We start from the raw sequence: 13,763 nt of genomic DNA, 5'->3' as shown, positions 1-13,763 counted from the left end.
GCATAAGCAAAATATTAAATAAACTTGGTTTGTTACAGAAAACAGACCTTTAAATTAATTTCAGCTTTAGTCTCTGAATAACAACAGAATGACTCACACTTTAAAAAAACACCAGCCAACTGAAGAGCAACAGACAGTCCAACATTCTGAACAGATATACTATAATGAAGGTTGGTAGCTTTGCCTCTTACAAAAAAAAATGCTTTTTCTATTAGAAATCTCAATTGTTCAACTACTCCACCTTTATCATGTGGGTTCAGTTTTCCATGCTGAGTACCTGATTTAGTCAGGTTTCACAAAAAGTATTTTAACCTTTACATATCAGGAACATTTGCTTCTGAAAACAAGCTTTATTACACTCAAAACATTACTATGGGCTCTGAGAGAAGAATAGAATTACCAGTCCTCTTTGAGAATAACCGTTTACTTTCCTATAACAATTCACTCTCAAGCTGATTTAAATTATATTTATTAAGATTTCAATTTCCTTTCTCTAAATGCCCAAGTTCTTAAAAAAACAAACAAACAAACAAACAAAACACCTTCATCATGGGGAAAAAAAAAGACTAAATATTTAATAATGTTAAAAAGAACTTAATTATGTCCTCGATATTTCTATTTGCATTTCTTTCCTATTGTAGGTATGTGGATATTTAAAGTTGTATACTCTACAAGATATAAATTAATACTGAATTTTCCTCCAGGCTCAAATTTACAGTTTATTCAGTATAGTGTGGATAACCTTTCTCCCTTCTACACTTGGAGTAATTTTCAATATTACTGTAAGAAAATAATAAAAAAATGATAATAATCTTTGGACTTACTCGGAAGTAGTCACTACAGGCTGCCAGGACTGCCTTATGCGCATGGAATTTCTGCTCTTCAGCAATAAGGGTGATATCACAAAGTATGCCATCACTTCGTTGCTGATTCAGGGCTGCCAGGACAGCATCATTATGGGAGCTTGACTGACAAAGCCTCTGACCTGTCAGCATTTCCTGAACGCTGAGAGGAAAAAGGGAAAAGATTTTATCAACTAATGTAGGAAACAAGTAGATTCTATCAGCAATATAGAACAATTTTTTCTTGGAAAGTCATGAACCATATCATGCAAAATCTTTTCACAGGACATCCATCACAAGAAAAGCTCAGTATAACAGTATTATGAAACCTGATTATATACTCAGATTCAAAAATCTCAATCATTCTCATTTTCATTTGCTTCTGGATGTCAGCTGGACTCACAGAATTAACTCAAAATCATTGTAGAGCTAGATGAGAAGAATAAAGCCCTAGGTCAACAGAGTGACAGAAAAACAACTCTTGAGTACCTCAAATTAATGCATTAGTGGAAAGGAGCATGCATCTGTGTAACCAGCCCTACTCAAAAGAATGAAGACTCTTGGCCTCAGGTGGCCTGTTTAAGCCTGATACTGGATTACTGAAAGTTTTCAGATGATTTAAGGTCATTTGCATTTATTTTACACTCAGGCCTTCCACCACCTCCATATATCTCCTTGCATGAATGCAGGACTTCTGTCATCCAGCCTAGGATTGTCTGTTTTCAGCTTCCTTAGAAATCAGACAAGAGGAGAAGGAATATAACTGCAGATGCATTTTTGTGTGCAAACATAGTCATAAATAAATACAAATAGAAACAAACTAAAAAAAATCTGCAAAGTCTTTTTGGGACAAAACAATGTGGTTCATCTGAAATCTGTGAGACATTTAACAACTCATATTGCCTGAGCATCTAGGTCTTTCTGGAAGATAAGTTTACAGAGAATCATTCATGAATAAATCAAAGGGAAGGTATAAAAAAAGCAATTTGATTACAAGATAAATAAGCTCCCATCCTTCCACTAAAATCATGCAGTTAACTACATATGCAAGCTATGGCAGCAACTGTGTGGCTGCTATATTCTTCATTCCCATCAACACTCACTCTGTATAATATATCCCACTCCTATCCTTTGGGCTTCTGCAAACTAATGAAGACCTGCCTTGCACGTTGTTTGCTCTAATCTAATCTTTGAAAAGAGACAAAAGCTAAGGTGTTATTTCTGGAAGAAGGATGGCTAAAATGAATTTACACATTACACATACAGGAGAACAGCCTGTATCTGAATTTCAGTACCTTCTCTAATTGTTTAGGTTTCACATATGGATATAGCCTACATTTCAAAATAACTCATTCAAATGAAACTTTGTCCTGAATTCTTCCATTTGTAGAACTCCAACGAAATTCTAATGGATAATTGTCAACAAATCTAACTCACTAAAATAAAATGTAAATATTTCTAACAATTTTTCCTTTCTGCAACTTTTATAGCAGAGTGATTGAATCAAACAGATGCATTGTTTTTGGCAAGCAATGCTACCAGTTCAACTTGCTGTATAAACAAACAAACAAACAAAAAAATAATAAAACTCTATTCTTTCTACAGCCTTCATCAGCAACAATAAAGAATCTTTAATCAATGGTAAGCTATCAGTTTTGTTACTGATTCTCACAGAACTGCAGAATATAGTCTACACAACCAGGTTTTCCCCTTCGTATTAACTAGAAGAACTTTTTCTTCCTAAGGGAATTGAGGATATAATGAAATTGGAAGACTAACTGTGCAAATATTATGACCTAATTATATCTACAGGTGGTTTCTCCATACTTCTTTTTATAAATTATTCTCTCTCTCAATGTTTTGATTTGTTTTTTCATTCCTCTTACTTTTCTCACATTCATCTGGAAGTTAATGCATCTCATTTTGTAGATAAGAATTATTTCACTCAGTAGAAAACAGTTTGAAAACACAAGGTATAAGGGTAAATTGTGTGTGGAAATTATGTATATGAGCATACCTGCATGATTTTAAATTCAGATCAAACTTAATCTTTTTTCCATTTGAATGACTGAAGTTAAAAATCAATTGCCTGTACCCCTTCTGTTAATAATGTACAAAGAATATATACAAATGCAAGGTAATTTAACTGGACTTTATAAGTGAAAATGCAGCAATTCACTAAATGTTACATGGCTACATTGTATTGATGCTGTCAGTACTCAACAGCTACAAAATGCAAGGATTTCCTGATTCTCTGCTGCTCCAGAGACACACCAGGGAAAAGGTAACAAGTGTAACAGTACAATACCCTAATAATATCAAGCAGACCTCTCATATCCCAGATAAGCTCAAAAATGTTAACTACTCTGCAGAATAGAGCAGCAGTTGAACCTACCAGCATGTCAGACTAGTGCAAGGTTCTGCAGAAAAGCAACTAGATGAATACGTTCTATTGAATGTTTTTTCCTGAAAATGCTCCCAGAAATTACTTAAATCATAAATATCAAGTCTCTGATGAGACTATGGGTAATACAAATAAATAAATGAAAAAGGATAAATTTGTAAGTAAATATGAGTGACTAAGACTCTATAAGAGGGAAAGAGACAGAATGTGAGATTCTGGAAGGCTGAAAGATGAATTTGGAGAGAATGCTTGAAATGGCTTCAAAGAACTGGAAGAATAATGTCCTGAATATGTGAACAGTAAAAACATCAAAAATCAACAGGCACTAACAGCTACATAAACGTCAATCAGCAGTTGCTTCCACAATCAAAAACTCCAAGTATAGACAAGACCATAAACAAGATAACGTATGAAGAGACTGAGACCCAAACCAATCCCCAGCATGTTTCTCTTTGCTTTCTAGTCGCCATTTGCCTCCAGCAATCTCTTGCAGATTATAACATGGATATGTATTAAATAATGACTAATGAACAAAAACATTAATTTCACATTTTACTATCTGCTAATTAATGCTTTGCTAAACATCACACTAAATGTGAACAACTTCCTACACTCTACCAAGTACTATACCTCAGGCACCTCTCAGATGGCATTTTTCAGTTTTGCTCTTCTGAATATCAAAGCTTATAATCCTGTAGAGAAAGCCGCAAGCATTCCAGCTAGAGAGAGAGAAAGGAGAGGCACATTAAAATTCAAAGCATACACAGCCTCAGCCTGAAAGATCAATACTTTTAGGAGATGCAATTCCAAAGCAACTTTTTTTCAAATTTATTGCAGAAAGAACATCATGTGGACTAGGTGCACGTGATTTTTTTTTGGCTAGACTGATTATAGCCTGAAAGCGGCCTTTCCTCTAGTCTTTTCTAGGAAATCACACCCTACTACCTGAACTTCCTGCACCTGCTGCCTTTGAGGCATGTGTCCTTTCTGCAAACTCAGAATCAAGTATTATAAGTATTACCATAACAGGGCAGATGAGGGGGGAGAGAAGTGACTTCCCAACAAAACAAATTTTAGAGTAGGCCAGAAGCACCTACTGCTATTTGCTTACTTCCCTAAATATTAAACAGCTATGAAAATCTCACAGCACTATCTCACAGTCCTTTGTAGTGGCTAACTAACAGTAATAAAATGTAGTGGCCACTTTGTAAGTGGCTCTGCCATTCAGCTAAGCTAATGCTTTGACTATATTAATTTTTCCTAAAGACACAACTGGGGGAAGAAGTATACTGTGTATACTCCAAAAGGCAGCTTCCACTTCCCCATAATGATAACTCTTGATCGACTAATTAGTGCTTTGATCAGGTACCACCATCAACCTGAATAAAAGCAAACCTGGCAAATACAAGCAGTAAAGCATGGATGGACAGTATGAACAGATTTAATAAATTCTGTATTATTCCAAAAGGAAAAAATATTAAAATGACTATATCAACTAATGTGTGCTGCTTAATGACTACTGAAAGTTGCTACAACAGACAGGGTAAAGGATGTTGTAACAGAGAATTAGTCCCCCAAGTTGTCAAACCATTACAGATACCACACTCATCTCCCAGTACCTGAATAATGTGACTTTTTCATCTCTCCCAGTTGCTATGTGTGGTCTGTAAAATCAGTCATCTCTAATACAAACTTTATCCGCTTTCCAGTTACAACGATGCCCTATTCCAGGTGCTATCAGAGGTGTCTACTGAAATCAATACTGAAACACCACAAACACATTTAGGGAGTATTACTAATCAAACAAAGTACAAATAATCCAGTTCTTTACTTATGGTAATTTGTCCTCAGTTTTGTCCTTTAATCTTACATAGACTGGCAGTTTTACTTTGAAAGCCACTACAGTGACTTCAGGGAGACTCCCTAAGAGATGCATGAAGGCAGAATTAATCCAGTAGTCATTCCCCAGATAACAAACAAGCAACCTGCAAGAAAGGAACAGTAATCCCATTCCTATTTTCCTAAATTACAATTCTTCATTATGCAGACAAAATTGCAGTTCCTACTTGCCAGAGAGGCCCAGTGATGTCTGCCTTTCTGCAAGTGCTGTCAACTGCTCCACAGCAGCAGAAGAAACAAGTAATATCATGCAAGAGTTTTAAATAGAGGTTGACAACTTTGTTCAGATGGATTTTCTTGAAGGCAATAGACACAACATTCTCAATAATTCCCTGCGGATTTCAAGCCCTTATTGCAAGCCATAGAAGAGTAACAGCCACTTGTCTGGAGCACAAGAGTGGCTGAGGGAACTGGGGCTGTTTAGTCTGGAGAAGAGGAGGCTCAAGGGAGACCTTATTGCTCTCTATAACTACCTGAAAGGAAGGTGTGGGAAGCTGGGGGTTGGCCTCTTCTCACAGATAACTAGTGATAGGACAAGAGGGAATGACTTGAAGTAGCACCAGGGGAGGTTCAGGCTGGAAATTAGGAGGCATTTCTTCTCAGAAAGAGCAGTCAGGCATTGGAACAGGTTGCCCAGGGAGGTGGTGGAGTCACCATCCCTGGAGGTATTCAAGGAAAGGTTGGACTTGGTGCTTAGGGAGATAGTTTAGTGGGTGATAGTGGTGGTACGGGGATGGTTGGAACAGATGATCTCGGAGGTCTTTTCCAACATTAATGATTCTATGATTCAGTTGAGATACAATTGTATGTTTAGTTAGGTGTAACACAGTTTTCATCCATCTCATTCTTAAAAATAGCCTGGGATAGACACCTGCAATATTAACTACATCCTGAACAGCTGAAGTGTCCATGGAAATAACTTACTGAAAACAGTGTTGGATGGCAAAATTTTAACTTACAGGCAGCACAATCGACACATGATATTTCAAATTCATATATCAGGTATTAAAAAAAAAAATGGGGGGGGGGGTTAATATAATAGTCAGAAGAAAGGTACACTACTTCATCTGCTTATTTAAACAATGTTTGCATCATTTGATGCAATTCACAGACAATAAAGTATTCATTGCAATAGAGAGATTTGAGAATTGGAATGTCTCCAAATTTTTCCTACTTTTCCCTAAAGCCTATATGCTGAGCAAGAAGGTGAGTTCATCGAGAACTGCCAACAACTCAGTTGGATGCTTAGCAATTTGGCTCACACAGTGCTTCTCAGGAATCATGGAATCACAGAATCGGTAAGGCTTTGGGCAACGTCGTCTGGTGGGCGGTGTCCCTGCCCATGACAGGGAGATGGAACTGGATGGTCTGTAAGGTGCTTTCCAACCTGAGCCATGCTATGGTTCTATGAAATATGTAAAATATATATACACACACACACACACAAAACACCTGCATAAAAATAAAGAAGACAGCTTATTGGTTTTCTAGCCACTGCCCAAGTCTAAACAATCCACCTTGACATCATGTCTGAATAAAATTATTTCCTTCAATCACAGGGGATCAGAACCTTATAGTTTTCTGAAGAATAGAGAATGAAAACAAAAAATAAAAATAAAAAATCAATGCTTCTTCTCAGATCAAATTTCAGAAGATAAAAAAAAAAAATTGCTCTCTAATGCTCCCAGACAACCTGATGACATTTTCGAGAGGGCTTTCAGCAAGGTTTGCCAAAAAGCACCTAGGATATACTGCCTTGGTTTTCCACATTGGTTGACTTGCTTCCACAATGAGATCCAGAGGCAGCACATCAGCCTAATTGCGCCCTTGAGGCTCCTAAGTACTTTCTCTCAGCTTCTGTCCCTCTTGTGATCTGAAGTCAGCACTAGAGAAATAGAGCTCAGTAAGACGTTAAACTTCTTGATAAAAAAACACATCAAATTTCAGCAGGCCACCCTCCTTCCTACTCATCGTGGCACAGTAGGAACAAGCATTCATGTAATGATGAAATCCCCTGAAACAAGCAGAACTCAATTCACTTTTTTTTTTTTTTTTTTTTTTTTTACATGTAAGCTTGAGTAGAAAAATAGGAAATGTGGATAGATCTTTCTTCCCCACAATCTCCAATTTGCCACTTCTTAAAGTTGTGTCCAACAGGTTTGATATTACTGGCAAGTGCTAGAAAGTCCTATAACAGACAGAGTCTGGTAAGGGAGAAATGAAATTCAAGCTTTCTTTGATATTTTCTAGAGATCTAAACACTCTCATCCACAGAAGAAAGAAAAACAAACAAACAAAAAACATGCACTTCCATATAGATATGCTTTTTTGCTGGGACAGCTCTGAAATCCCTTCTATCAAGAGCTTTTTTTTTTTTTTCCCTGCCTTCAAATATCTGGATCCATTTTTATTTTTATTTTTATTTTAAAATATGTAAACTAACTTTCATTGGTACATAAGGAAAGTCTTTGTGTTAGGATCCTTAAAACATACTATTGTCATTCCACTTAACTACTTTAAGTAATTAAATTAGTTTAAAAGATTAGTTTATAAATTTAAGGATAAAACTTTCAGTTTAAATGGAAGAACTTTAATTCCACCTAAATCCTTCTGTTCTAGTGAAATACTCCATTATGCTAGAAAGATTAACAAGAAAAATATAGGCCAAACAGAAAACTCTCTGGATCCTAGGTTTGAGACAGACCCTAAATTTGCCATAATACAGTAGGGTTTTTTTGTTTTGTTTTTTCCTTTTTTTTTTTTTTTATTTTATTTTTTTTTTTATTATTATACCTGAGACATTTACTTCTTCCAAAGTGGCAAGGAATAGTAACCACTGCTGCTATTATATTACACAACTAATTTTTATTTTGCTTCTTTAGCTTGTTCACAATGTAAAAGAGTGGAAACGTTTCAAGTCAGAAAACCTAGCAATGATCTAGTAAGTTTCGAAAAAATAGAATTTGGTGGGATGGGGGGTGTCAACCTGTAGTTTTCCATGAAAGTACAGTGTATGTGGGGATTTCAAAGATAAACAATTCAAAAGGAATCATACTGTCCAAGCAAATGAAAATGTGCAACCAATATATCAAAACCTGTTCTGCAGCAGCCTCAAGAAATGTCAGGCTTTCTATAGATTTTTAATCTTAGCCTTACAATGCATCAAAGTAAAAGGTAGTTTGACGCTCAGAAAATCCTGAAGCACTGTGCCACTCAGCTGCATCCGTAGCATACTGTCAGGCTATGCTTCTTCTCTAATCTAAATTAGCACTGTAGTTCAGGAGTTATTTGTCCAAAGATTTAAAATAAAAATAGTATTTATTTAAGCACTATTTCCTACCTTAATTTAGTTGACTATAATATTGATTTGGAAATATTACATACGATGCAATGGGCATTTGGAGCAACATATGAGAGCAGACTGCTGAGAACCTCTGGAGATGTCTTCAAGTGAAATAAAGCAGCTACTGATTTGCCCCGCCAAGGCAGCCCTTGTTGCTTCAGACAGACACGCAGAGCAACAGAAAGACTGGCTTCTCTTTCTCGGAAGATTTAGGTTCTTCATCTCCTAACAAAGGATGAGGCAAGAAACTTTGGGAACTGTGAAGTCCTTCACGCTAAGACCACTCAAGAAGGCCTTCACCTTTCAGCTTTTCACAAATAAAGTCGCTGATCTAATATCAGCAAACTAAACCAACAAAATGGCTCTGTATTAGCCAAGCATTACTCTAACAAAAACTCCCATAAAGTATGAAAAGTCCTCTTTCTCCCCCTTGAATTTTTCCTTTGGACTGGGCTATCCATTTTTAGTTATTTCCACGCTGTCTAAAACAATACTGCCTACCAAAAATCTGTTTTAAATCATCAGCTTTAACCATTCAAACCAGCTAGCTAAACCCTATAGATTAAAATGTTTACCCCAAACCCATTTCATGTATGCAGCTTATATTTTTTTTCCTAAACAGAGGTTGTCCCATGCCAGTAACTATTAAAACCTGCTCATTTGTAAACTTCCCCCTAAATCTGTTTATTGTGAGGATTTTTGGTTGCTTTTGTGAGCACAGATGATATATTTTTTCAGTTACCAATCTTTCATTTTAATACACTTAAGATTCTTAATTCTGACTCTTGAATTGTTAGAAAATGACTCAACATTACGGTTATTAAATTTGCAATGTGCCAAACTAAATCTGATAGAAACTTACAAAAATTCACCTACACAAACTAGTTAACAAGACTACAAATGCTCAATAAAGAATCCCTAAGTTGAAAATGCAAAATCTCTTATCTTCAGTTAGTTACCTCCTTTCCCCAAGTCATTCCTTTTCCAAATGTGTATTTCAAGCACTGAAAAACAATCCCACTCAAAAGCACATTTCTTCACTTTAAGTTAGAAATAATAACAACATAGATTAGGTGCGAAACAAACCAAAGGGATCATAAATATCACATTACTCTTTCCTGCAGAACAACAAAATTTTGAACCAAATAGGTATGGCATGAAGGTAGAGCATTTGGACTCCATGAAATATTACTTTCCCTTTGACAACTTCAAATATCTGCTTTAAATTTGATCTTCATGCAATCTTAAACATCCTTATTTAAAAAGAAAACAGCATTGAAAAAAAAAAAAAAAAATCATATCAGGAGTATACCACATCCATTTCCTTCGAGAATGACTTCACAGCACATCCTGAAGGAGGTTGTAACAGACTCAGAATAAGACCATTAAGATTTACCCACGGCAATTTTCTGTCCTAGTTTAGATCCTTACTCAGAGAGCTTCTAGATTTATCTTTAACGTACTCTGGTTTTAGTAAGTCAGAATAAATCATGCTTTTAAGCTTGACCGTCTCTCAGAAAAAGAATTGTCAAGTCCTATCAGAAACAAGATGCACATATAAGATGATTATTCACCTAGAATAAAGGACAGCATTATCTTCTAATTTTTATCAGAACTCTGCTAAGTGAATTTGTGGAAATGGAACCCCTTGGAACAAAACTAAGCAAAAAAGGTTGGTCGCAAACTTCCTCTTCTGAGTATATTGAAACACGTCTCCTGCTTGCCTGGGAGACATTACCTTTCCCCTTTAATGTCTTTGAGAATCATTGTGTTGTTTTTTTTCTATTCCATACAAACATTTTCAAGAAAGTCACAACTGTGAGTAAAGCTCTGCTACTGCCCCATGTTTTCAGTGAAACCATAACTCAGACCAACTGCAAGTTTCTCATCTGATTTAGTGCCTAAATACAGTCACTTCCAATAGAAAGCATTTATAGTACAAAAAAGCAAACAAAAATACAACTAACCACCTCTGAGATTTAGTAGCAATTACAATACCAAGGGAGAAAAAATTTTTTTAAAAAATTGATTTGTTTGGAAAGTCATGGGGTCAGTCAAAACAATGCAAGAAAACATTCAACAAAATCAGTAAAGTAAATCGAATAAGTAAAAACAGAAAAATCAAAACCTTATGCTCTTCTGATTAGCTACAAGCTATTTTCTTGTGCTATCTTCAGGCTACCAGCTACAGTCAATTAGAATTATTAATCTTGTTGTCTATCACCACCAAATTACCAAATGACTTCACAAATCATTAAGATTTTAAACCACAGATACAAAATGAAACCACAGTGGTAAAGGACGTACAAGCAGAAACACAACTTCATCTATATTCATGTGTGTTTTCTACGTATTTTAATACATCAGTATTCAGAACACTTTCTGAAGAGGCATTCAGATGAAAATAGATACTTGGTTTACGCTTGTCTACCACTTGGTTATACTAGTCTGTGTAACTTTAGGCCTATTTTATATACACACTACCAGTTGAGCAAGAGGTGGAGGCACTCTGCTGATAAAGCCATATGCAGAGCCATATGCAGACAGGTAATGGAACAAAGCAGCACACTACACAGGAACAAGGAAACAGTCTGCAGTTCCATGGGAAACTAGGCATTTGGAGTTCAATGAATTTCAATAAGTTGTTTCTTCCAAGATGCACCTATATTGTTTAGTACTTTTCATTAAAAAAAATTCAAAAAAAAAAAAAAAAAAAAAAAACACAGTTTCATACAACTATAATAACCATAGCCATCTGAATTAACAGCTTAGCTTTATAGAGCCACTTACTATTGCAATAATTTAAGCTGCAATACTATTCACCTACCTGCCAAGAGGAGAAGGCCATTCCCTACAGCTGACCCATGTGTCATTATTAGAGAACTGTCAGGAGAACAATATTATAATTTATCATCTCACCATTCTGAAACTCTGGCAACAAATACATAAATCTCTAAAAATAAAGCACCTAAACCATACACTATGTCCACAGTCATTACGAAGGCTCGGGGTGAAAGCTCTATGGCATTTTGCCAAAGTATAATTTCAAGATTTTTCCTGTAGAATGCAACAAAGGAAAAGATAGGGTGATTTAAATAGTTTGTAACTGAAATTTCATTTTTAACTTCACTTTCATTAAGTTTAATTGAATTAAAAATAAATAAATAAATAAATAAATAAATGGGGGGGGGGAGTGTTTGTTGTTACACAATGTTTTGTTGATTTGTTGTTGTTCTTTAAACCAAAGCATTTTTCTTCTGGGAAATTTGACAAGTTTGTAGAAAGGTGTGGAAGACTTCTTTAAATGAGGTCAGAATGATTTATACTGCAGAGTAACAGAAACTGAACTAGAGAGATCATAATTATTTCTGCTGATAACTAGAGAAACTAATACTGAAATGGACACACATGAGCGAGGTGTGCTCTGAAATGCTGTCAACTTCATCAGTGACTCACTCAGATAAGCCTGAATTTTCAACTGTCACAGCCATCACAGTGCTTTTATTGAACACAGCAATCATTCTTTTAGAGTAGTGAGAGTCACAAATATGTGGGCATGTTTTTGAAACCCCTTCAAATCTGCATATAGACAATTTACATGTGAGAGGTATACAGTACAGCAGATAGTCTACAGCAAACTTTTATATTTCAGACATAAGTAGTAAACATTTTCTGCTTGAAAACAAAAAATGTAGTAAAGCATAAGTGATTGGTGGATAGGAGATGGCCTTGTGAGGAGACCGGTTATATGGCTGCATGCTACACCACCATGAGAAAATATATTAACTTAAAAACATTCCCAATGAATTTGAATATTTATATTTCTTTCATTTATACTTATTTCAATAAAATGATAGCGAGTTTATACATCTCTGTTGAACTTATAATACTTTTTCAACTTCTTACAAAAAAGAGCATTCATAAAATTTAAAATAAAAAAGTAGTAAATTCCTAAGTAAACATGACATTAAGAATGACCTTCAGTAGCCACAGGGTGGCAGAACTATACTTCAAGATAATCTATACCTCCAGGAGAGTGACCAGGATAATTCAAGGAGTCTTTTTTTCCCCCTCACAGCATAATTACTATGGGACATAATCTTTGCTATCTGTTCAGTGTGTGCTTTCAACACTATGAATAAAAAACAACCTATTTTTATTTGAAGTTTGAAGTTCTCTGTACATAAGAGTACGACCAATCAGCAATTTTCCAAATCAAGTATTGCAACAGCATAGTAATAGGCTTCCACGTTTACGTTTTGACAATCTAATCATGCCATACAGTAACTGGTCACAAAATCACTATCAATTTTCACTATCATTCATTAAATTCATATGATGTCTTTCATATGCATTAACAGTCCAAAGTAAAGCTTTGTGATGTCTCTGTTGGAAGGGTAGGTAACTTCACCCACATCCATTCCTAGAAGGGAGGGAAAGCTTCATCAATATTAGCAAACTTAACATTGCCAGTACTGGCTAAATGCTTAGTTCAGGAGTGATGACTAGGAAAACACAAAGACAGACAAAGAGTCAAGGGCAGGAACAGATCCTGGACTCAAACTTGCAAGTGACCAGAATAAAAATAAATTAATTAATTAAAAAAAAAATAAAAAATAAAAAACAAAACAAAGCATGTTTCAAAGAAAAGAAAATAAAAAAGAAAAAAAAATACTAAAGAATCCATGTCCATCCCATCTAGATTTTGGAAGAGAAGACAAGATCTTCATGTTTTACATCTTCCTTGTGGAGAAATATCTGCAGAACAGCCGCCCGCACTTTCTGCTGACTATACTGGATTATAATGGATAATGCCTGACAGTTTACTCAGCAGCAGAGCTCAGTGCTAATGGTTCCAGTTCGGCTGTTCTTACATGTGGTCAGTACAGCTCTTCCTGATTTTTTTTACATGTCCAAAAAGTTAAAGGCAACAAAGCTAACTGCTCCAGTGCACAAACTGAGGTTGAATATGATTGTCTTACTACAGGAAAGGCACTGGGTATTTCTAATTCCAATATTTCCTAACACAGGAATGTTGGATTAAAAAAAAAAAAAAAAAAAAAAAAAAAAGAGATTTTTTTTCATATGGTTTATGTTTGTATTAGAGAAGCCAATGAGGGATGAAAACATGGAAAAAACAAATATACAACCTTCTCTAACGCTCTTTTTCCTAATGCTGAGGTTATATCAAAACTCCTGTAAGCCTAGTTAATTCCATTCCAGCATAAACTTGTATTACAGGGATGCCTGTATTACTGTTAAGCTGCAAGCTGCT

General features: G+C 35.5%; 1 protein-coding gene across 5 annotated transcripts in view; it reads right to left on the bottom strand.

Annotated features, from left to right (window-relative positions):
• The window catches only part of KLHL32 (kelch like family member 32), a 123,489-nt gene that overhangs the window by 92,082 nt on the left and 17,644 nt on the right, over positions 1 to 13,763 (bottom strand). For 4 of the 5 annotated variants that reach the window (XR_004253128.1, XM_032185369.1, XM_032185371.1 and 1 more), the window contains exons 3-4: positions 3,877 to 3,965; positions 825 to 1,005 (exon numbers count right to left, since the gene is read on the bottom strand). Coding sequence is in view for 4 of the 5 variants with exons in the window: in XM_032185369.1 (XP_032041260.1) it covers positions 825 to 1,005; positions 3,877 to 3,899 (204 nt within the window). In the remaining variant the exon portion in view is untranslated. The remainder of the gene's footprint in view (positions 1 to 824; positions 1,006 to 3,876; positions 3,966 to 13,763) is intronic. The other variant, XM_032185370.1, reaches the window with a different exon arrangement.

The sequence above is a fragment of the Aythya fuligula genome, chromosome 3, assembly GCF_009819795.1.
Source record: "Aythya fuligula isolate bAytFul2 chromosome 3, bAytFul2.pri, whole genome shotgun sequence".
Taxonomy (NCBI): domain Eukaryota; kingdom Metazoa; phylum Chordata; class Aves; order Anseriformes; family Anatidae; genus Aythya; species Aythya fuligula.
This window is presented reverse-complemented; position numbering and strand designations above follow the sequence as displayed.